The 25,773-nt window shown below is 24.7% G+C and overlaps 1 protein-coding gene across 6 annotated transcripts; it reads left to right on the top strand.

Moving 5' to 3' along the window:
• Positions 1-408: 408 nt before the first annotated feature.
• Positions 409-24,027, top strand: LOC122505084 (tetratricopeptide repeat protein 14 homolog). 6 transcript variants are annotated; one of them, XM_043616520.1, is made up of 14 exons: positions 409-592; positions 1,227-1,414; positions 2,797-2,921; positions 3,255-3,331; positions 3,721-3,843; positions 7,037-7,251; positions 13,720-13,860; positions 17,552-17,743; positions 17,832-18,516; positions 18,622-18,932; positions 19,157-19,293; positions 21,334-21,475; positions 21,624-22,977; positions 23,130-24,027. In XM_043616520.1, exons 2-14 carry the CDS (start codon positions 1,254-1,256, stop codon positions 23,247-23,249), a joined length of 3,783 nt encoding a protein of 1,260 aa, XP_043472455.1. In that variant the 5' UTR covers positions 409-592; positions 1,227-1,253; the 3' UTR covers positions 23,250-24,027. The 6 variants fall into 6 exon arrangements, with proteins under 6 accessions (XP_043472455.1, XP_043472454.1, XP_043472452.1 ...); XM_043616519.1 differs by having other exon boundaries at positions 19,118-19,293; positions 21,349-21,475; XM_043616517.1 differs by having other exon boundaries at positions 19,118-19,293.
• Positions 24,028-25,773: the final 1,746 nt, after the last annotated feature.

The raw sequence follows: 25,773 nt of genomic DNA, 5'->3' as shown, positions 1-25,773 counted from the left end.
TATTAAGAATTTTGAAAACAATGATTTTTTTAAAAGAATTTCATCAAAATCGTCGAAAATAATTGAATTCATTATTAAAATTCTTGAAAATAATCGAATTTAATATTTAATATTTTTAAAAATAATTGTATTCTTTCGAGAAATTTGATTAAAATTGTTTTGAAAACAATATTGAATTGCTCCAAAAAGTAATTATAATGAAATTCTTGCGAAAAATTGTATTAATTTTTGAATAATTATAATGGTAAAAAAAAGAATTAGTTTTATCGTCGTCAATTGTCATTGAAATTAATTATTTATTTTTTTACCTAGCAACGTCGATAAAGCAGTCGCGACTTCCGTGTGCGCAGTTGCTGTGCGCAGATAATTTTTGTTGATGAAACAGGAAATGTGCTGTAGTTCCCACCCACTGAAATTTTAGTAGTCGTTTCGTTGCTCAACGCAGTTTGACACGACTTTAACTCTGAGTTCTCTCAATACGTATAATGTAGTGAATAAAAAAAAACGCAATTATTTGATCGCCAAAGTGTGATCCCAGTCTAATTTATCTTTACGTTTTTAAAATCAACGGAACGTAATTGTAAAATTCAAGGTAAGTTTCTTTTCTAGCATCTGTGAAATTGTATATCATCTTTTGATAATCAGTGGATGACGCGAGCTCAGCGAAAAGCGGAATGGTCGCAATGGTGGCCATTTGGGATATGATATTGATGGCGTCTTTTGCCTTCTATATAATTGTGTATATCTTCTTGCTACGACCATTTTGTTATCGCAGAAAAATCAATATCGCGCCTTAATAATTTCTGGTGACCTTATAATCACAAATATTCATGTGGTATGTTTTGACAACTTGGGTATATTACTAATTTCTGATCCAGGTAAAATAAATAAAAAAAATAGGATGCGTTTTGCGGGTCAATATATTTTTTACAGTTTATTACAAGACGCGACACGAGGACTCGTAATTAACGCAAAGAAATCAATTTATCTTAGAAAACTGAATGAATAAAAAAAAAAGAATGATCTTGTATCTGATAAAAAGTGGACTTTGGGATTCGTCCTGGAAACGATGCATGAACACTGAAAAAAAAAATTAGATATTGATAGTGAGTTGATAGGAGTGACAACTTTTTTGATAGAATTTTTTTGAAAATTATATAAAATTGCGTTCCAGTGGGTTTGCACAACTTTTTTTATTCATTTTTATGAACCATCAAATCTCACAGTATTACAGGTTAGGTTGTTCAGCGGAAATGGAGTCAATGGATGCTCGTCTCGTAGCGCAAGCCTTAAACTACCATGGTCAACAGTTGCAGAAAGTTTGGGAAAGCGAGCGCAACGATAATGAGCTTGTAATGCTTAACCTCAAAGAACCGAGTTTTGAAATTTATCAACAGAGACAAAAAACTCTCAGGTACTTGCAGTTAAATTCATTTCCTAAATTTTCTCACAACATATTCAAATGATCTTGCACAAATTTTATTCCAATTTTCTAATTTTACTCTCTTATAGGTTGAATATTTTTTTTAAATTTATTATTCTTTGAGAGTAAAAGCGTAATGAAGAAAAAAATTTGTGTTTTGCATTCGAACATTGTTTGACAAAATTATGGGTTGAATGAGCTTCCAGGATTTCCTATTCTAATTTTTATACATATATATATATATTTTTCTAAGTGGTTTTTTCACGCTGATTACGAATCCCAAGTCGACAAAGTCTTATTAAAAGGGAAACGCGAATTTCACAGGGTTTCGATTTTTTAATATGTAACTAAAATAGAAAATTAGTTGCAAAATATCACGGAAAAAACGTCACTGAGCTGCGTTATCTATAAAAAAAATGAATTAAACATGAAAAAAGAAATTTTGTAGTATTTTTCTAATTTACTACAAAAATTAATACCCAATACTTTTATGGTTATTTTCCACTTGTAAATTTTCAAGTTTTCAATTTTTTATAAGTTGACATGAAAATATTTCGAAGGTCTACTAAAAAAACTTAATACGTTCAGTAAACGAAAGATAAGGTAATTTATCTATCGACTTAATTTAAGTATTTAAAGAAGCAAACTATTTTTTTTAAATATGTAAGAATTTTTTTTCAAAAATTCTAATTTTTTTTCTTGTGAGTATAAATATATTTTCTTTTTTTTTAAATAACATTTTAGGATTTTCTTTTAAAGCAAACAAAATAAATTAAAATTGTTTTTTAAAATTAAAAACAGTTTGATTACAAGTGGCATATAACTTTTGTCATGTTTAAGAATTGTTTAACCTTCTATTTAAATTAGGTCATAATTAGGAAATCATTTTTCATCTTGGAAGTGAATTCAACTTTAAATTTTGTCATGCAATACAATGCTTTTAATTTCATTTTAATTTAATTTTTAAGTTTCACAATAGTTTAATGTTCTTTTTACAACTTTTTAATAACTAGATCAAAGTAAATAATTTTTAATGTTAATGTTACGTGATACTTTTTTTTGAAAAGAAAATAATTGACTTATTCAGACCTTATTATGTATATAAAATTATTGATGTAACTGTCACAGCAAGAACTAATAGCTCTTTAATAATTAATTATTCATGGCTCTGTTTTCCGCAATTGAGTAAACATACCTACCCCCTTCTTTTTTTTCTGTTATTTTCAGTCATAAAATTATCATAGATTATATTGTACATTTATAATGTTTCGAAATTAAAAAAAAAACAAAGAAAAAAAAGAAATGGTTTATAAGTATTTTTCTTTATCATTTTAGTGAAATGTAAATATTCATAAAATTTTAATTTTGTGCAGCTTTAGTGACAGAGGAAAGAGGCTTAAACTTCAACAGTTTATTGCTAAAAAGGCGGACTCACTTTATGATAAAACAAACTTAGAAACTACTGCTGAGCCAATAAAGCAACAACTTGGTGATGAAGGTAATAAAATTTATTCTTATGAATTAAAATTTTTTTATAAAAAAGTATTTTATTGAGGTTACTTCCTTGATAAAATACATTTAATATTTTTAATCGTTGATTCTTTTTCATTTTATTTTTATTTCATTTTCATTTGAACAAATAAATTCAACAAAATATTGAGAATTCTAGAAAAAAAAAGTAAATTCTAGAAATATCGAAAAAGAAAAATATCTGTGTTGGTTCCATAAAATAAAAATTCAATCGTAAAAAAGTTGTTGATAATGGATCGATAATCGAAAAAACTATTAAAAAATGTTTTTATTTTACAATTTTGTGTTTTTTTGCTTGCAGAGTTTTATGCGACTATGCCAGGACTTGACTCGTTCGTCACAATGGAAAAATCACAACGTATTCGCAACTTTCTAGAGGTAATTAATTTTATTAATTAAAAGAAAATTACTATTTTTAGTAAATTTATTTAGGTACTACAATTTAGTTTATATGTCTATTATTTAATATTATTATAGTTTATTATTTAATTAATTAATATTTACGATTTAATTAATTTTTAAATTTTATTTAATTTTCAAAAAAAAAAAAAAATAGATTCAACAGAAACCGAAAAGGTTAATTCAGAAAAAATCATCGATTGGTCGATTATTAAAAATAAAGAATCTCTAATATACAATACTGAAGTATGCAATTTTTCTTTTTTTTTTTGGAAAAAATAGTTTTATAAAATTTTAGATAGGATACAAATTAATAAAAAAAAGTTTTACTTAAAAATTAATCAATGTTTTTTCCTCTTTTTTTGTAGAGTTTGGTTGTGGGAGATGTTATTTATGCCCAGGTAATGGGAAAAAGTGCTGCTGGACTTCTTCTAAAGATTCTTTGCAACTGTAGTGATTGTCCAAGAGTAGTTCCTGATCTTGGTGTTAAGGTGAGTTAATTTTTAGCCTCGAATTTTTAGTACTTTTCCAATTTTTTTCTCAACTACCTATTTTAAAAAAATTTTAAATAAAGATTTTAATAAATTTAAATAAATAAAAATTTTTAAATAAAAGGCGACTTTTTTCAGCTTTTCTTTCACATATTGCAACAAAATACGATTACGATTTTTTTTCGTAAAAAATGCTACCTTTTTTTTGTTTGCAAAATGTGAAAAAAAACACAAGTCAAATCTTTCTCTGTAAGGTTTCTTATGTTTTTTGCAAATCTTTTAGCGTTGAAAATACTATTTACATAATTAAATTCTAGAAGAACTTTCTAAAATTTATTGAAAATAATTTAATTAGAAAAAAATGTGTTAAAAATCGTAGAAAATAATTAAATATTGGAAAAGTTGTGGTGAAAAATTTATGATCCTAAAAGTTTAAATGTTCAAATAAAGGAAATTTATTTATTACTTCTTCAAATAAAATTTTTTATTATGATAATTTTTTGCGTCACTATCGAAAATATTTATTATTAAGTTTCCAAATGTAAAATTTAAGTTTTTAATTTTTATTGCAATCAGTAATCTAGGAAAATATTTGTAATAAAAAATATTTCATTCACTTGAAAGTTAAAAATTTCTGGATATATATATAATTTTTAGAAATAATTAAATTTTAAAAGGTTTCGAATTAAAATTTTTAAAAATCTAAATTTTGAGTAACTTTTGTTAAATATTCTAAAGAACTTAATTTTTTCGAAACATTTTAGTTCAAATTTTTTCAACTTAATCGAAATTAAAAATTTTAAATGTATATTTATTTAGTTAAAAAGCTTTCGAATAATCGAAATTCTGTAATATTAAATTGAAAACAATTGAATTTTTTCCGAATTTTAAGTAAAATTTATTTTTTCAGTAATTGAATTCAAGAATAACTTTTTAAAAGTTATTAAAATTAATTGTTTTAGAAAAGAAATTTAGTTAAAAATTCTAGAAAATAATTGAAGTAATTTCCAAAGTAATTGGAAGAAGAGTCATGTTAGTAAAAAATGTTAGGAATAATTAAATTTCAAAATCTATAGGGTAGAGTGGGGTAAAAAAGCCACATTTTTACTTTTGATGTTGTAAAATCTGTATTTAAAATTTTTTTCTCAAATTTCCAATTGTTATTGAAAGTTTAGTTATTAAGCTTGAAAATTCTTGACGGAAATATTTTTTATCTCATGAAAGGACTAAGTTATAAGAGTTTTACGAAAGCACTGCAAGTGGCTTTTTTGCACCACCTGGTGGGGTGAAAAAGCCACCCTACGATTTTAGCAAAACATGTTATCAATTTAGGTATTTTTATAGTTTCCCTTTATTTATATGACAAATAGTCTTATTTGAAAAGTATTCTAATAATTATGAAAGAGTTTTTAGCAAGCAAAATTGAAAATTATATTAAGTTTACCTGTTTTCCATTTGCACTGACAATTTTTCGTACCTTTTTTAGAAGTTCTCTTTAAGTTTTACCACAGATAACATATTTCGTTGCAACCGTTTATTCACTGTTTATTTTTTAAATGCACTTTGAACTACTTTTTCGTCGTGTTTAATTTATTTTATTAAATAAACACGAGAAATTTTGTAAAATAAGAAGGTTAATTTAAATAGAAAACAAGTGAATTTCACAAAATATTCAATGGATTTTTTGCCCTGGCTTTTTTACACCCAAGACCAGTTATTAAAAAAAGCAAAAATAAATTGTTAATTCAGTTCAATTTCCAAAAATTAACATTGTATACGTTTTCGGTATACTTTTCTCCTTATGTACAAACATTTACTTTTATTATTCGTTCACTTAATCAAATTGTAATATGTTTGAAAAGTTCACCAAAATGTTTTCAAAAAAGCAACAAAAAATTAAAATTACAATAAAAACAATATTAATCTAGGTACAACATTCAAACTAGATTCAAAAGTTGCGTATTACCTAATAGTATTTATATTCTAAACAGCTGATAAATCGGCTTAATAGTTTTTAAATAAAACTCAAATGGCTTTTTTACACCATGGCTTTTTTACCCCACTCTACCCTATTTGTTAAATATTCCAAAAAACTTAGTTTTTTTTTTAAATTTTACATAGTTCGAAATTTTTGAAATTAATCAAATTTTCGAATGCATATTGTTTAATTAATAAACTTACAAATAATCGAATTTTCGTAATATTAGATTGAGAACAATTGAATTTTATACGAGTTCTAAGTGAATTTAAAAAAAAACAGTTAAACTCTTGAAGAACTGTTTCAAAATTATTAAAAATGATTGATTTCGGGAAGAATTCTATAGAAAATTCTAGAAAATTTAAAAAAATTCTATAATCTGAATTTTGGTGAAGTCATAGTAGCCGTTTTTAGAAATAATTTTTTTAGTAGTATAAATAATGATTTTATTACTCTTATTTATTAACATACGGGTCAATTAAACTTTAAATTGAATTTAGTCCAAAATTCTAGAAAATAGTAAAAGTTTAGAATTATTACAGTTGTGATTTTCAGAAATGATTATATTTTTATTATTGAAATAAATTTTATGATTTTAAAAATTTTATTAAACTTTACGATTTTTTAAATTTTATTACTTCGAAGCACTTTAATACTTCTCTTTATTATTTTGAAGAAAAATATTTTTAAAATATCAAAAACTTATTTGAAAATAATTCAAGTTTTAAACGGAAATTTTTTTCTGTTTAAATATTTACTGAAATAGTAATATGGAAGTAAAAGAAATATGTAAATTAAATATTTACTTAGTTTGAATTAACTTTAAATACGAAATAATTTTTTTTTATAAAATACAAAATGGAGTAACAAAAAAAATTGAAGATCCTAAAGTTCTGAACGTTCAAATGAAGGAAATTTATTTATTTCTTCGAGAAATTAAATTTTTATTGCAATTATTTTGCGTCACTATCCAAAAAATTAATTACTGAGTTTCTAAACGTAAATTTTCAGTTTTTAAATTTTTTTGTGATTGATATTTATAAAAATATCGTCAATAAAAAATATTTCGTTCAAAACTTGAGGAATTAATGAGTAAATAAGTAAAAATAACGTAAAGTATCGTTAATTTTCTATTTGTTTCATCAAATCGTTTTTTATTTGTGTTTTTTGTTTCTAATTATAAGTATTTCTATGAAATCGTTTTTTGTTCCTTAGGCCTTGATTTTGAATACGGCCACAGTGCCGGCGGTGGACAAGAAAGGTGTGACACGAGGGTACATGGCCAATGATCTGGTGTGCGTCTGTGTGAGTGAAGTAAACGTTGAAGCTGAACGTGTAGTTGCAGTCATGAACGTTACCCCTCGCGAGGGTCAGGCTCCACACCCACCTATGGGTCTTATCCATACCGATGACCTTCCCGATGCTTACAAGTAAGTTTCCAGCTAATACCATTATTTCTCTTTTTTTTCTCTTTATTTAATCACTATTAGAATCGAATTCCTATTAACCTTTCAGCTCGTGTTTTCACGTATTTTAAATTCACGATTGCTTGAAGATGTTTACACTCTCTATTTAGCCGTCCTCACAAGAAAAAAAAATTATTACACTTAACAGTCAATTATATTTTTTGTCGTACACATATTATAAACACTTGGATGTATATACGTTAATGTTAACATGCCGATAGTGGAAACTTGAAATGTTTCATATAGTTATTGCATTAGTTTCTTTAGGCAAAATGAAAGATAAAATTTCAGAATATTATTTTTAAGTTGAATGGATATTCTTGCTTGAAAATTAATTTTTAAATACATATGAAAAGCATAAAAAATCATTTATTTGTTTAAATCAAAAATTCATTTTTTTATCAGGGTTGCCACAAATTAGGGAATTTTGGGGAAAGTGCAATTGGTCAGGGAAATTAGGAGAAAGGTAGGAAATTTTATTAAAAGTACTGTAAAAAAATTAAATTTTTAGAATTTTGGTATCTTATTTAATTGCCTCATAAAATATGAAATTACGACGAATTCTAATACAAAACCATCAATTGTTTCTAATTCTGACAATAATTCAAATTTAAAAAAATTTTAAAAAAATTTAAATTTCATTTCTGTTAAAATTAGTTGAAGTTTTAAAAATATATTTAATTATTTCAAAATTTTTAACTCAATTCTTCAAAAGAATTCAATAATCTTGATAAATAACCAAATTCTTTCCAGAATTTCAATTATTTTCAGGAATTTTAATAAAATTCTTTGCAAAATTCAATTATTTTGGTAATAAAATTTTTCACAGAAATTCAATTATTTTCAAGAATTTTAATCAAATTCTTGGCAAAATTCAATTATTTTCATAAATAACAATATTCATTACAAGAATTTAATTATTTTCAAAAGTATATTAAAATTCTTCGTATAAATAAATTATTTTCAAACATTTTAATAAAATTCTTTCCCAAATTCAATTATTTTTGTAAAAGTATCAAAATTTATCGCAGAAATTCAATTATTTTTAAAAATTTTAATAAATTTTTCTACAAAATTCAATTACTTTCACAAATAACAGTATTCATTACAAGAAGTCAATTATATTCAAAAATATTAAAATTCTTCGTAGAAATTCAAATATTTTCATAAATAACAATATTCATTACCAGACTTTAATTATTTATAAGAGTTTTAATAAAATTCTTTGCAAAATTCAATTAATTTTTAAAAATATGTAATAAAAATTTCCCAAGAATTAAATTATTTTCAGGAATTTTAATTAAATTCTTTTCAAAACTCAATTTTTTTTATAAATTCATAATTCTTCGTAGAAATTCAATTATTTCCAAAATTTCAATAAAATTTGTTTCTAAAATTCAATTATCTTCATAAATAATAAAATTCTGAACAGAACTTCAATTATTTTCATAAATAACAATATTCATTACCAGAATTCAATTATTTTCAAAAGTATTTAAATTCTATACAAAACTTCAATTATTTTTCAAAAATTTTAATAAAATTCTTTCCCAAATTCAATTATTTATAAGAATTTGAATAAAATTCTTGGCAAAATTGAATTATTTTCATAAATAAAAATTTTAATCACAAGAATTTAATTATTTTCCAAAGTATTAAAATTCTTCGCAGAAGTTGAATTATTTTTAAAAAATTTAATAAAATTCTTTTCAAAATTCAATTATTTTCAAAAATTTTAATAAATTTATTTGTCAATTTTACATTATTTTCAAAAATTTTAATAAAATTCTTTCCCAAATTCAATTATTTTCAAAATTATTAGAATTCTTCACAAAAATTTAATTATTTCTGAAATAATTAAATTTTTGTGAAGAATTCTAATAATTTTGAAAATAATTGATTTAATTGATTTAATTTGGGTGTCTACTAACCGGGAATTCCGGGAAAACCGGGAAATAACCGGGAATTTTATTTGACCGGGAAAAACCGGGAATTAGCCGGGAATTTTATACCGAACCGGGAATTTTTTCACAAAAATTAAAAAAGTTTTATTATTTTAATTTGTTTTTAAAAAATCAATTTTTATTTCAATTTTTATAGATATTTATACTGTTCTCTAAATTTAAGTTAGTTAAAAATAATTAATTTGATGATAAAAAATCAGTTACCAATTCAAATATATTATGTAAATAAATTTAAAAAAAATTATGGAGTTAATAGAAATATTGTGAAATTCGACTGAAAATATGTAATTAAATTTGTTAAAGAAATTCATTAGAAACTTTTTAACAAATAGAATTTTCAAAGTATTTTAATTTAATAATTGATTAATAATTGAATATTATAAAGAGTAAAATTCTAATGTATTCATGTTTCTTACTCCGAAGATTAATAATTAAAATTTTTATTAGTTATTTTAAAAAAATATACATACTTAAAATTGTTTAATAAAATTAAACTTTCGCAAAATTTTTTTTGTCTAAAAAATAAAATTGTTGTAATTTTTCAATTCTATTGTTTCAAGATAATTGAATTTTTCTAAACAAATCATTGAAATTTTTTTACTTTTTTTGAAAAATAATTGAATTCTTTTAAAGAATTTTATTTAAATTTTTCGAAAATAATCAAGGGAAGTTAGTGACCATAATTATAATTTTATTTTTAAAATTTAAAGTCCCTCTTACAGTTTTAAATCAATTTTTTGCTTCTAAAAATTATACTATTCTATTATTATTTAATAATTATAATTATTAAACTTCTCTTAAATTTTTATCATTTCAAATTTCTGAATGTTCAAATAAATGATATTTATTTATTTCTTGAGCAAATTAAATGTTTATTACATATTAAGTAAAGAATTAATTATTGCTGCTTATTATTTTCAAAAATTTTAATAAAATTCTTCACAAGAATTAAATTATTTTCATAAATAATAGCATTCTTTGGAAGGATTCAATTATTTTTAAAAATAGTAAAATTCTTTGCAGAAGTTCAATTATTATCAATGTAATTTTAATAAAATTGAAAAATCCAATTTTCAATTATAATTATAAAGAGACAAGATTATTTTTAAAAACTTGAAAAAATTCTTTGTTTAATTCAAGTATTTTCCAAGTTTTTAATTAAAATTACTGAAAAAAACATTATTTTCAAAAAATTTAATGATTTATTTATGTTTGAAATCAAATTTAAATTTAAATTTGATAAGAAAAAAAACCGGGAAAAAATTAGGATATAGCCGGGAAAAACCGGGAAATAACCGGGAATTTTGTTAAACGAAAATAGTAGACACCCTGATTTCAGGAATTTTAATAAAATTCTTTGCAAAATTCAATTATTTTTATAAATAATAAAAATCCCCCAGGAATTCAATTATTTAAAATAAAATTTGTCAGTAAAAACCAATTATTTAAAAGATTTTAATTAATTTCTTCGCGAGAATTCAATTCTTCTTATAAATAAAAGAAATAATTCTTCTTAGTGATTCAATTATTTTACAAAATAATAAACATTTTTTTTAGGAGTTCAATTATTTTTATAAAGATTAGAACTCATCGCAAAATTTCAATTATTTTTAATACAATTTTAAATAAATTTCTCGAAAAATGTAATTATTCTTAAAAATTCTTCTAAAAATCGCCAAAAGAATTCAATTTTTAAGAAACATGCAAAATATTATTTATTTTTACCTATATTTAAAAATTTGAATTCTCGTCTAATTTTCTAATAAAAATTAATTTAAAAATGAATTTCAGTTAAACTTTTAGATAATAATTTATTGAATATTACAAGCATTATAGGATGAATTTTTAGAAATAAGTGAATTTGGAAAAGGTTTCATAGTCAAATCTTTAAAAATCTGATTTTTTCATTCTTTCTATTAACAATTCTGTAGAACTATTTTTTTTAAATTTTATTTCCAATTCCTTTCAAATTATTTGCAGTTTTTATTTTTTAATGTATATTTAATTGAAGAATTTCCGAATAATCGAAATTTCATAAAATTGATTTGCAAACAACTGGATTTCAAAATTCTCAAAGAACTTTATTAAAAATGATTACAAATAAATGATTTAATTAATTTAATTTAATTAAAGAAGAATTTTAGTTAAAAATTCCAAAAAACAATAATTGAATGGCAAGGAAAATAATTAAAAAAAAAAATAAATAAATAAATAAAAAATAAATAAAAAAAAAAATAAAAAAATAAATAAATAATTTCGAAGAAGTTAGAGTAAAAATATTCTTATAATACAAAATAATAATTTTATCACTCAGCAATTTTTAATTATTATAAAACATGAAGATATCGATTGCTCCGAGTCGAAGACTTGGAGTGATCGGTATCTTCATGTTTTATTATAAAAAATATAATATTTTTATAAATTATTGAATTTCAAAACATTTGAATTTTAAGTTTCTGAAAATTTTTATTCCTATGAAAAAAAATAATAATTAAATGTTTATTATAATTAAAATTATTGACGTTTTTTTAATAATTTTACAATTGAAGAAAGTCGTAAATTTCTTCAACATTGTTTTTAGTATCTGATAATTTTTAGAGTGAATTAGAATATTTTTTAGTTTTAGGGTAAAAGTAAAATTTTGTCTGTCAATGTGGAAAAAAAAGAATTAAATGTTTGTGGCAATCCTGTTCATAGAAATAATATTTATTCATAATTATTAATTACATTGAAATATTTACTGTAAATTTTTTTCTCTATTTGAGAATTTTTCTCTATTGAGTTTTGATACTAATCGTATGTTATACGCTAAATTTTTCCTACCGTGAAAGAAAGTATTCTGAAGTTTTATCAATATTTTGGGTACTTACTTTGCAACTATATAGGGGTGTCTTTTTTATTTCCTGGGTTTCTAAAATCAATAAAAGGGTTCTGACATTGAATGAGGAAGAATAGAGGTATAACGGTGTTATGTTCCCGATCGATACTAACAATGTAAAATAACTTCGGATTTTGATGTCTCTGACACATTTTTATGAATTTAGGTGCCAGACATTCTGTATAATGTTAATATTGATAGTCGTTATGACGATGAGTTTATATATTGAATTGCAAATGATTCAAATCGTTACCATTGGTTGTTGGCGTGGCTGCGTTAAAAAACTCACTTTATATCCACGTTAGTGATATGATATCAAAAGTACAGGCTATGGCACCAATTGAGATCAATGTCTTTTGAGATTGATTTTTCCAAAATTGAGATGAATTTTGGGCCTTTAAGTGCATTGACGAGACGGTAGGTATTGCAATAAATTGAGTTGCTTGGTCTCTTTTTCATTTTTTTATTATTTTATAGAGAAATTCATTTGTTTATACATAAAAATTAAAATTATCTTTAGTTGATGATTTTGCTTTCGATACAAAATTCAATTTTACAAATTTAAAAAAAAAAGAAATATTTTAGAGGCCAGGCAATGAGAATTTGTAACTCCTCGACATGAAATCAAAACCTTGAAGGAGTTGCGTCTTTAATAATAATTAATAAATCGTTTAAACTTACAGCTTTAAATGTCAAATAAAAATGATGTGTTCACTTGACACCACAAAATGCAAAAAAAAAAACAGGCGAGTGACCTACTACTCTTACTACGTCTAAATACATTTTTTGGTCGACTTGGAAGAAAATAAATGTTACTCAAAAAAGCGTGGCTCAAAACTATCCTAGGGCTATGCAATTTTATTTATCGCACCAAAAAAAAAAATACTTTTTTAGAAAAAAATACAATCACCATCTGACGATAGGCTGTGTGCTTTTGTGTTGAGAAAACATATGATAAATATGATACAAAAAATCTAGCTAAAAAAATATATATACGCGTCTTTGCGGTTTTGCGAAAGGTGAGAGATGAGTTTACCTAAATATTGAGGTTGTGTATTATAAATTTTCTACGCTATGAAATTCTTCGGGTTAATAAAAAAAATGAAACTACAAATCTGCGCCACGCTCGTTTTTAATCCATTTAAACCGAGAGTTGCTTGTTAAGAGTAAAAAAACACAGATTCGCCAAAAGAAAACTCAAATATTTCTTTGCAGTCTTTAATATTAGAGTTTTGTCAGATTTATTCATTGGAAACCGAAGAGGAGCAGTATTATAAGCAGGAAAATTGATATGACTTGGACAAATATCTAGTGTGACTTTTATATATATGAAAATGTGTATGAAAGAGGATTCATGAATACAAATTATGTCGAAAAATTTCATACAATTGAAAGAAGAAAGTACTACAATTCAAGTATGGACACACGATGGATTTGTTAATAAATTATTCGGTCGTCATGGTTATGGAATTATGTGTTTTACAACTCTTGGCTAAGCAGCTCCGGTTCGTTTTTATGAAGAAATGAAAAAAAAAACAATTAATAATGTTCTTTCTTTAATTCTAATCCTTACTTTGTTTTGTCATCTAGGAAAGCAATGGACAACAAAGGGCAGAGTTTTGAATCAATCATGGATAATAGCTCTGGATTCAACAATCCCAACAACATTAAATACCTTTGCGACTTGATGTCATTGGGTCAAGAAAATTATTCGAACATGGTTGGCCTTAGGTGAGATATTTAAATAATTTCAAGTAAGGCCTCGGACTCGGAAAAAGTAGAAATAAATAAAAAAATAAATAAATAGTCGAAATAAAATCCAAAAATTAATATTGAATTTAAAAAAAATTAAAAAAAATCCAAAAATTCATATTGAATTTTTGGACTTTATTTCGACTAGTTAACTTTTTCTACTTAATAAAAAAGCGACTTTTTTCGACTTATTTTCACATTGTGCGATCTTTTCGCTTTTTTTTTCTAAAAATATTGGAAACCAAACTTCTTTGATACAAAAAGAAATTTATTTCCAGTTCTTTGGTGTGAAAAATAACTATATAGTCAAAATCATTATTATTTTTTAATAATTTCTAAAAGATAATTAAATTTTCGAAAAAGATTTTAATTCTGATTGATTAAGTTTAGTTTGAAAAGTTTTTAAATAACTGAAATATTATCAAATTTTATAGAAAATAATGGATTTTTTGAAAAAGGATTTCATTAAAATTTTTGAAAATCAAATTTTGAAGAATTTTAATTTACAAATTTTGAAAATAATTAAATTCTTGAAAATTTTCTAACGAAAATTCTTCGAATGAAAATTAATTAAAATTAACTTTCAAAAAATTGTATTCACGTATTTTTTTTAAAAGTAATTCTTACACTTTTTTTCAACATTTTCAATTACTTATTTTCGAAAATTGAAATATTTAGAAAATTCGTTGAAGTTTTAAAATTATAGTTGATTATTTCAAAAGTTTTAGCGCAATTCTTAAAAAAAAAATTCAATTATTTTGATAAATGACAAAATTCTTCGCAGAAATTCAATTATTTTCAAAAGTATTAAAATTCTTGGCAAAGTTCAATTATTTTCAAGAATTTTAATAAAATTCTTTGCAAAAATTCAATTATTTTCAAGAATTTTAATAAATATATTAGCAAAATTCAATTATTTTCAACAATATATTAAAATTCTTGGCAAAATTCAATTATTTTCAAGAATTTTAATAAAATTCTTAACAAAATTCATTTATTTTCAACAATATATTAAAATTCTTGGCAAAATTCAATTATTTTCAAGAATTTTAATAAAATTCTTAACAAAATTCATTTATTTTCAAAAGTATTAAAATTCTTGTCAAAATTCAATTCAGGGTGGCCGCTGGACCGGGAAACCGGGAAATGACAGTAAATTTTTTTGGACAGGGAAAAACCGGGAAATGACAGTGAATTTTGATCTTGACCGGGATTTTGGAATTTTTTTTTTAAAAACACACATTACTTTGTGAGAAAAAATAGAAATATTTATTTTAAGACTTAGGTATTAACTATATTTCATTAAAAAAGATTGAATGATCTTCTATAAAATCTATTTATATTTTGTCAGAGAATTTTATAAAAAGTACTATAAAAATATTCAATTTATAGAATTTATAAGAAAATTATGAATTTTGTTGTCCAACATAACAGACTTAGAAAAAGAAAATATTAAATTTAATTTTAAATTCTTTCTATTTCTAACAATAATTAAACAAAATATAATTTTAATTAAATTTGTCAAAAAAATTTCAAAGAGAAAAAATTCCATATCCTATAAAATAATGAAAAATAAATCAATTTAAAAATTTTTTTGCAATTATTATTATAACAAAACAAATAAGAATTATTAAAAATTTGAACTAATTAGAACAAAAGTGATACGAAATTTATAAAAATGAATTTTTGAATAATAAATAAAGTAAATAAAAATAAATAAAATTTCTTTTCTTAGAAAATAAATTTTAAAAAACCGTATTTTTCATTAATATCAATTAGTTTTTTTACAATTATTCATAAGCAAATTTTTCGATTTTTTAGAATGTTAAATTAATATTACTAATATTATTATAGATTGAATTTTAAAAAATTTCAAATTGAAGTTTTAGAAAAGTTGAATTTTAAAAGATTTTAATTAAAAATTCTGAATAATTTAGTCTTTAAAAATATTTTTATTCACATTTTTTCAAATTAGTTATGTTTTTAAATATGTAATATTTAATTGAAAAATTTTCAAATTATTCAAAATTTCATGAAATTGTCTTGTAAACAAGTGGATTTTAGAAATATTTTAGTTATTTCTAGAATATAATTGAATTGAAATTTTGAAAATAATTTTTAATAAGTTGCAGTAGCAATTCTTAAAAATTATTCAAATTTAAAGGATTTGAAATTTGAATTTTTTTTTGAAATTTGAGTACCTACTATATGAAAAAATAATGGATAATAATTAAATATTTATTTCAAAAAATCTATTTAAGTTAAAAATTATTTTTAGAGTAAACTAAAATATTTTTAGGGTTTGGGAAAAAGTCAAAGTTTTGTCTAAAAATCAGGAAATTCTTTCAATCTTTCATTGAATAATTTATTTTCAGAGTTATTATTTATGACCGGGAAAAATAATTTATGACCGGGAATGGACCGGGAAATGACCGTGAATTTTTTTTTACAAAAAAAGTGGCCACCCTGCAATTATTTACAATTTTAAAAAAAATTTTCTTAGAAATTCAATTATTTTCAAGAATTTTAATAAATATCTTAGCAAAATTAAACTATTTTCAAAAGAATTAAAATTTTTGGCAAAATTCAATTATTCTCAAGAATTTTAATAAAATTCTCGGCAAAATTCCAATTATTTATAAGAATTTTAATAAAATTCTTGTCAAAATTCAATTATTTTCATAAATAACAATATTAATCACAAGAATGTTATTATTTTCAAAAGTATTAAAATTCTTGGCAAAACTCAATTGTTTTCAAGAATTTTAATAAAATTGTTCGCAAAAATTCAATTATTTTCAAGAAGTTTAATAAAATTCTTAGCAAAATTCAATTATTTTTAAAAGTATTCAAATTCTTGTCAAAATTCAATTATTTGCAACAATTTTTATAAAAGTTTTCGCAGAAATTCAATTATTTTCAAGAATTTTAATAAAATTTTTGAAATAATTAAATACTCACAAATTTTTCTGAAAAATCTTCAAATGAATATCAATTAAAATTAATCTTAAAAAATTATTTTGACAGTTTTTTTAAAGCAGTTCTTAATTTTCTTTTGTATATTATCAATTAAATTTTTTTCGTAAATTCATACATTAAAAAAAATTACAATAGAAAAGATTATATTAATATTTTAAAAAATTTAATTTTTTCGATTTATAAACATTTTGGAAGAAAATAATGATTCTTACAATTTATAATTGAAATTCTTCAAACAATTGATTATTTTAATCGGTAATTTTGAAAATAATATTGAATTCTCAAAAATGAAAAATTTAAATTTAAATGAAAAATATTCAAATGAAAATTGAAAAATGAAATTAAGTAAAAGAAGCTTTAAGAAATAAAATTTAAATATTTGATATTTATTTAATTTTAATTCCTGTTGAAAATAAAATAAATATTCAAATATTTATTTAATAAAACTATTGAAGTTGCGAGTAATTGAATTTTAAAATTTATAAATTATTGAAGAGTCAGAGAAGTAGAAAATGAAATAAATACTATACAAATTAAAAAAAATAAAATAAATGCCTTTTTCGACTTTCTTCTATTTTTAATCGACTTTTTTTATTCCATAAAGTTGATTCGAGGCCTGGTACCCTTTTTAATTTTCAAAATAAAATAATTTCTCATTATATTATTAACATTATTTTATTTTTGTTTCCAGGGAGAAATTTACGCCAAATGAATATGGAAGCGAACTGAGACAAGCGCAAGCAAGTAAATGGGCTTTCCGCAGTGTCGCGGAGGGAATTGATCATTTTAAAGCGGGAAGACACTCTGAAGCTTTCCAATGTCTCAATAAAGCGTTGGTGGTTGATCCACGAAACGTTGAAGGATTGGTGGCTCGTGGTGCCTTGTAAGCTAATGTTTCTTCTTCTCAAATATTAAACATATTTCTGCAATTATTTACAAGAACTAATTTTTGAAAAATTTCCTATTTTTAGATATGCGAATAGTGGAAGTTTCAAGAAAGCAATTGACGATTTTGAAACAGCACTGAAATTAAATCAAACGCATGCAAATGCTCGTAAATATATGGCTGAGACACTTGTTGCATTGGGTCGTAGTTTTGAGGATGAGAAAAAGTTTGATGATGCTCAAAAAGCCTATGAAAATTGTTTAGCAATTGCCCCCTATCATGAGGAAGCAAGAAATTCAATCGAATACATTAAAAAGAGAACACTTGGTTCTGGCGCATTAAATCCTTTAGAGACATTCAAATCATTTGAAGCTGAAAATGAAATTCCCGATGGTAAGAAAGAAAAGAAGAAACGCAAAAAAGAAAGGAAATCTAGATCCAAAAAAAGACAGAGATGGAGTTCAAGTTCAAGTTCTTCGTCAAGTGGTTCTTCAAGTTCATCGAGTTCAGATTCAAGCAGTTCTTCCTCATCTGGTAGTTCAGCTTCAAGATCACCATCTCATAAAAAGAAGCATAAGAAAGATCGTGGTTCATTATCGCCATTGAGTAAACGAATGGCTCAATATAATAATCCACCAGCGGCGAGTACTTCGTTACATGAATTAGTCGCACCAATTACAACTGGATCGCGAAGTGGATTAGATGGATATGAAATGAAAATACGCAATTTTCTTGTTCAAACAAAGGACGATTCTGATTATGAAGAAAAGGTGAGTTTTCTAATAAAAGATTTTGTTACTAACAAATTTTTTTGTTAAATTTTCGATAATTTTTCATTAAAAATTCAATATAATGATTGGGAATATTTTCTTTAGGTAAGGAAATTCCTAGCCGAAACTGACAGATGGAAGACAGAAAGAGGAAGAGAGAAGAAGCATTCAGAGAGTGAAAAGTCAAAGAAAAAGAAAAAGAAGGAAAAGAAAACTAAAGATAAAGATAAGGAGGAGAAAAAGAATCGTAAAAAGAAGAAGAAGGAGGAGCGTAAGAAACGTAAGAGCAGCAAAGATAAAATGGAAAGAGATTTAGAAGTTTTGAAAAAGTCTTCCTTGCCAGATCTGGAACAATTGGAGTCTAAGCTTAGTGCTTATTATGCTAAAGTTGAGAAGGAGACGGCAGTTTTAAAGAGGTAAGTAGAAAAAGAAAAAAAATGGAGGAATTTAAAAAATGTTTATACTTTTTTATTTCGTTTTATTGTTTTCAGCAATTTTATTTTTTACTTGACAAAAAAATTGCTTTTTTGTCAATTGTATTGTTTTTTTTTAAATGTTAAATGGTTAAAACTGAGTTTAGTACATTTTTCATATTTATTAGGTACGTAGCACACTTTAATGACATGCCTTCCCCTCTTAGCAACGCAGAAAAGCTTGCTGAAAGTTCTCGAAGAGAAGAAGAATTTCGACGAGAACGCGAAAGGGAAAGAGAAGAATCAGTCAAAGCCTATCACGAAAGAGAGTCCCGTGTGCCATTAACGTCCCAACAGCGAAAAGGTAATTTTTTTATTTATTTGTTCATAACCAGGGTTGCCACAGGTCAAGGAAAAATTTCTGATAAAAATGAGTTTTTTAATATTATTTAAATATTTCAAAAGTTTTAACACAATTATCTAGATAAATAACAAAATTTTTCACAGCAATTTAATTACTTTTAGGAATTTTAATAAAATTCTTTGCGAAATTCAATTATTTTCAAAAGTATTAAAATTTTTCGCAAAAAATTAATTATTTTCAAGAATTTTAATACAATTTCTGGCAAAATTCAATTACTTTCAAGAGTTTTAATAAAATTCTTCGCAAAAATTAAAATATTTTTATAAATAACAATATTCATTACAAGAATTCAATTATTTTCAATAGTAGTAAAATTTTTCGTAGAATTTCAATTATTTTTAAGAATTTTAATATAATTCTTAGCAAAATTCAATTATCTTCAAAAGTATTAAAATTATTTACAGAAATTCAATTATTTTCAGGAATTTAAAAAAATATCTTAGCAAAATTAAACTATTTTCAAAAGTATTAAAATTCTTGGCAAAATTCAATTATTTTCATCGCAGAATTTCAAATATTTTTAATACAATTTTAAATAAATTCCTCTAAAAATGTTATTATTCTTAAAAATTTTATTAAAACTTGACGAAAGAATTCAATTTTAAGAAACATTTAATAATTAAATTATTTTAATTATTTATTAAATTATTTATTTAAACAAAATTTAATTAAATTCTTCAAAAAGTTATCAATTATTTTTAGAAATTGTTCTATAATTCTTTAATGTAATTAATTTCAGTAAAATGTTGATTTAATTCTTTAAAATAAATTAAATGTTTTCAAAAGTTGTTAATAAAATTGATCGTAAACATTAAATTTCAAGAAACATTCAATTATTGAAAAAATTATTTACTTTTGTATTTAAATAATTGAGTTCTTGTAGAATTTTTTTCAGAAAAATTGATTCAAAAATGAATTTTGGTTAAAATTTTAGATAATAATTGAATATTAAAAGCATTATAGCAGGCATTTTTAGAAATAATTAAATTTTAAAAATGTTTCAAATACAAATCTTTGAAAATATGAATTTTTCCTACTTTTAACTAACAATTCTGTAGAATGAATTTTTTTGAAATTATTTCAAGTTTCTATTTTCTAACATATATTTATCTGAAGAATTTTCGAATAAAAATAAAATTTCACGTAAACTTGAATTGTAAACAAATGAATTTAAAAATTCTCAAAGAAGAATATTTTTCAAAAATTATTAAAAATAATTGATTTGAAGAAGAGTTTTAGTTAAAAATTTATTTATTCTAGAAAATAATAATTAAAGTACGATGATTTAAATAATTTTGAAGAAGTTAGAGTAACAATTTTCTTGTAGTATAAAATTATTTTGTCACTCGATTATCTTTATAATTATTGTAAAACATAAAGAAATGGATCACTCCGAGTCGAAGACTTTGTGTTTTTTTTTTCTTTGTGTTTTACAATAATATTCCGCTAAGTTGTTGAATTTCAAAAAGGTTTAAATTTGAAATTTTTGAACATTTTAATTCCAATGGAAAATTAATAATGATTAAATATTTATTTAAAAAAGAATTTATTGATGTTTTCGAATAATTTTACTTTTGAAGAAATTTAAAATTGAAGAAATAAATTTTTTTATTTACTTTTACGTAAATTTAATAAAACTTTTTTTTTGAGTATCTAATAATTTTTAGAGTAAATTAGGGTTTTCTTCAGGGTCAGGCAAAAAGTCAAAATTCTGTCTGGAAATCAGGGAAAAACAAAGTTAAATTTTTGTGGCAACCCTGTTAAGTCAATCAAGTTGCAGGCTTCGCACTTTTTAGTCGTCAAAATGAATTTTCGGAAGATACTTTTTAAAATTAATTATCGAGTGCGAAGCCTGATGTTCTAAATGTTCTAAACTTGATCTAAAAGAATAAAAATTCTAGAATCTAAAATTCTAAACATATTAGAATTTGAGCAATAAATTGTTAATTTACATAATGTTTTTTTTTTTTGTTATTAAAGGTAACACTTTTTCAGAAATTCAACGAAAACCACTTAATGACATCTTTGAACAAGAATCACAGTTAATTCATCCAGAGCCAAAGATGCCTTCCTTGGACACAGCAGCTTTGAATGCAAAATGGAAAGCTGCTCAAGCTGCTAGGTGAGAATTTTAATTCTCTTAATATTTTTCTCTCTCTTTTAATTAATTCTCTCTTTTAATATCTGAATTCAAGTTTTAAACAAATATTGAAAAATTAGTTTTAAATAAGATTGAATGTTTTGAATAAGAATTTTTTCTTTCCAACTAGGCAAAAAGAAGTGCATATGCAGAAATGGCAGGATTCGTCAGAGAAGAAAATGCGAGTTGATAGCGATGAGGACGGTGATAATGAGATGGAGGAGAAACTTCAGCGGCAAGCATTAGAAAAATTGAATATTCGAAAACAACAACGTGAGCTCGCTGAGAAAAGAGCATCACAATCACAAATACCATCGCCACCAATGCCAAAAGAGCCACCACCCAAGACACCTGTAAAATATCCTTCACAACAAATGCAAAATAAATTCCAGTCCTTGGGTACTCCTCAAAGTAACGCAAACAAATCATCCAACAATCTCGGTGGTAAATTCCAACCCATCGGTCAAGGTAGTAACAGTAACCAACCGCCAGAGCCTCCAAGCAAACCCCCTGGAAGTAAGTCTCACAGTGCCTCGAAAGGTCCTTTGACTGATTCCGAAAGTGACTCCGAACGAAGAGGATCGCCCAGGAAGCGTGACTCAAGTGGAAGAACAGTGCCAAGAAGAATGAGTCGCGATCGACCGCCAAAACGATCCAGAAGTCGATCACGATCTGGCTCCAGCAGTGGATCGTCCAGATCACGATCGGGCCGACGCTCCAGATCAAGATCCTATTCAAACAGATCAAGAAGATCGGGAAGCTACGAGAGAAAGTACAGTCGCTCACCTTCCGGCACATACAGTCGATCGCGATCACGATCACGTTCACGATCCTATTCCAGAAGTCGCAGTCGCAGCCGATCCGGCGAACGCAGGTACTACCGCAACAGACAATTCCGACCCTATAACAACAATCGTGGAACTTACTACAAACCAAGATTCCAAAATTACAACAACCAAAACCATCGCGGTGGTCAAAACTTCCAAAACAGAAATCGCTTCTACAACAATCAACAGAATAATCGCTACAATAATAATCGACGAGGTTTCCAACACAGATACAATAATTACAATAACCAAAATAATCGCGGTCGAGGTGGACAAAATAATAATCGTGGTGGTCGATACTTTCACAATAATAGACAAGGTTTCCGAGATTTCCGCGACAGACGAGACTTCCGCGATCGTCGCGCCTACTCACGGGACAAATACAGCGACAGAAGCTTCTCACCCGATCCAATGAGAAAAGTCGACGAAGCAAAGGAGAAGATCAATAAGATTCTCGAGAGTGGAGACGACACTGCAAATCGCCAATCAACTGGACCACAGCAACCACCACCACCACAACAACAACAACAGCAACAACAACAACAACCTCCGCCACCCAACAAGAGGCAGGAAGGCCCTCTCAGCGAAGGCGAAGAACGCGACGACGATGACTACGAGAGGTGGGGCGAGACCGAGGCGGCCGACACTACAAACAAGGTTGGTTAGGTTTCAGAAAAAAAAATAAATTTTGAACAACCAATGATGATGATTGATGATCAGAAAATATGACAAGATATTGAGGAATAACGATGAGCCATTCGCGCAAGATAACATTGCGAAGGAAACAACTAACTCATATTTGTTGTCAGAGCGAGGAGGCTGTACCTGGTGAGGAAAATCTGGAAGGCAAGGATACTTTTATTGAACGCATGAAGCAGAGAAGCAAGAACGTTTTAATTCAGAGAGCCATCGCAGCAAAGATTTGGTGATTCGTTTCACTATCATCACATAAAACTTGTTTATCGCTCTGAAGCTGCCAATTATTGGTACGTTTTTTCTCTGTTCTCAGTTTACAAAGACCGTTAATTTCAGTGTCTATTTTTGCACTCCTACGGCCAAGAAAGATTCGCGATAATCTTTTCAAATTTTTTTAAAAATATATTTAAGTTGAAAATTTTCGAATTTTCTCTCGTTTTTGAAAATAATTGTTTCGTTAACAATATAAAGAAAAAAATTCTGTATGCATAATTGTATAGTACCATTTTAGATATTAGATATATCTTTCTGGGAATTCATATCGTCGTCACCTATAATTGATTTATTGAAACAATGGGAGATATTTTCTATATTTTTTTCTATATTTTACTTTTTAAAGTTGTTTTTTTTTGCTTTTTTTAATTGTTGTAATTTCAAAAAATACGCGCTGTTATCCTTGCGTGTGGCTTATCGAATTTATCCTCATCATAGAATTACGAGAGTAATTCTATAAGTAAAAAAAATAAAAAACAACAATTAATAAAATTATACTTTTGTCTTCAATCTTTATAGTGTGCAAAAAAGGAATTTTTTGCAAATTACTTATTTTTTGAGATAATTGAGAAACTAAAAATGTGTACAATATTTTTAAAAATAGACGTGTACAAAAAAAAAAATTATGTTCGATTATAAAAGTGAAAATTTGTCGAATTTAAAAGAAGGAAATCTTACTAGCTGACACGTTTAATAATTTAAGATTTCTATTAATTATTGATGCTTCTTTTACAAAAATGTACCGTCGAAAATCAACACAATCAACTTGTATTTGTTGTATGTAAACAACTTCTGTATAATTTAATATACCGAAAATATAGGCACAAAAATACTGAAAAAAAATATTTGGAGTTGAATCTTTTTGGCATGTTGTACAGTTTTTGTAAGTTTAATGTCACTGAATGTTCGAAGAAAGAAGAAATGAGGAGCGAGTTTTTAAAAGGTGATAAATTTTTTTCGAAAGGAGATAAACGTGAATTTAATATTATTTTAAGTAACTGTTACTTTTAAATTTATAATAAAGAAATTAGGAAAACAGTAGTTTAAGAAAAAAAAGGAGGAATCCGACAAAAGATCAGAATAAAAATTAGTACAATGAGATAATTTCGTATTTTACATGAAAAAGGTAAATTAAATTTTAAATTCGATTTAGTGGAAAGGTAAAGAATTTAATTTTCAACATTTTAAACAATTAACTGTTGTGTTTTGAATAAAAATTATAATTTTCTCCCAATAAACAACGAATTTGATAACATAACCTCAAAATTTGACAAGTATTCGTTATAGACGGAAAAAATTCTAATTTTTGTATTCAAATAAAACTTTTAATTGTTTAAATTTTTGGAAATTAAATTCTTCACCTTTTCACTGAAACAAATTTAATATTTAATTTACCTCTTTTATATAAAATACGAAATTAGACATTGGACCTTTCGTTCCGATTTTGTCGAATTCTTAAATTCGTTTCGATGGAAAGGTAAAGAATTTAATTTTCGATAATTTCAAATTTAATTTATATCTTTTCTTGGTAAAGTACAAAATTATTTGTTGTTTCTTGAATCATTCACATAATATGCTTTCGCAGAAAACAATTTGATTGAAAGGATTGAACCTTGAATCAAAGTGTTTTTCAGATCAAAATTGTAAAAATTATTGTTCTTATTCAAAAATCACTGCATGGAAAATAATTGCAAATTGTCTGATAATATCTGATCTGGGACAGATAGTATGCAAAATTGATATTTATGCATTTATTTTTATTCACCGTGACCACCGTGACGCATCAGGGAGAAAAGGGCCAATCGTGACATGAAATTTTTAGGTTATGTTTGCCAACTTTAAAGTTAAAGTACAAAAAGATAATTATCTCCCAGTGCAATTTAATGATATTTAAATCTTTTACATCTAAAATATTCCATTCGAATTACTTTCGATTTTACAAAATATACAAAAAATGTTGATTAATCAAGATAAAACGATCATAAACATAACCTTAAATTTCTTGTCCCTTTAAGGTTCTTTTCACCCTGATGCGTTTTTTTTGTTAAAATTTATCTAAAAATTTCAATTTTCAAAATTTCGGTAAGAAAATAATATTAGTAGACTTATCACCAAAATTATCACAAATTTTATTTTTTTTCTTTCTAATAAAAAAGTAATAATTTTCTAAACTAGTTATCAATTCGTGAGATTCGTGACAACGTAAAATTATATTTTTAAATAAATATTTATTTACTTAAAATGTACACGTACGAAAATGGTGAAAAAGAGTTTTCCATATAAGCGAATTTCGTGGCATATCCGTAATAAAAGGATTTTATTTATAAAATCGTAATTAACATAATTAAAGCACGTAAATATTTGTCAATTACTTAAACCATTAAAAGCTTATTTGTTTATCCAAACATTAAAATTCTTTTCTCATTTTTCATATTTTTGCAAATTTCAACTAAAATTCGTTTTTCACTTTTCCAAGTAAATGAA

This window comes from Leptopilina heterotoma, unplaced genomic scaffold (genome assembly GCF_015476425.1).
Source record: "Leptopilina heterotoma isolate Lh14 unplaced genomic scaffold, ASM1547642v1 Lhet_340, whole genome shotgun sequence".
Lineage (NCBI taxonomy): Eukaryota > Metazoa > Arthropoda > Insecta > Hymenoptera > Figitidae > Leptopilina > Leptopilina heterotoma.
Note: the sequence above shows the minus strand (reverse complement) of the source record. Positions and strands in the feature narration are given on the sequence as shown.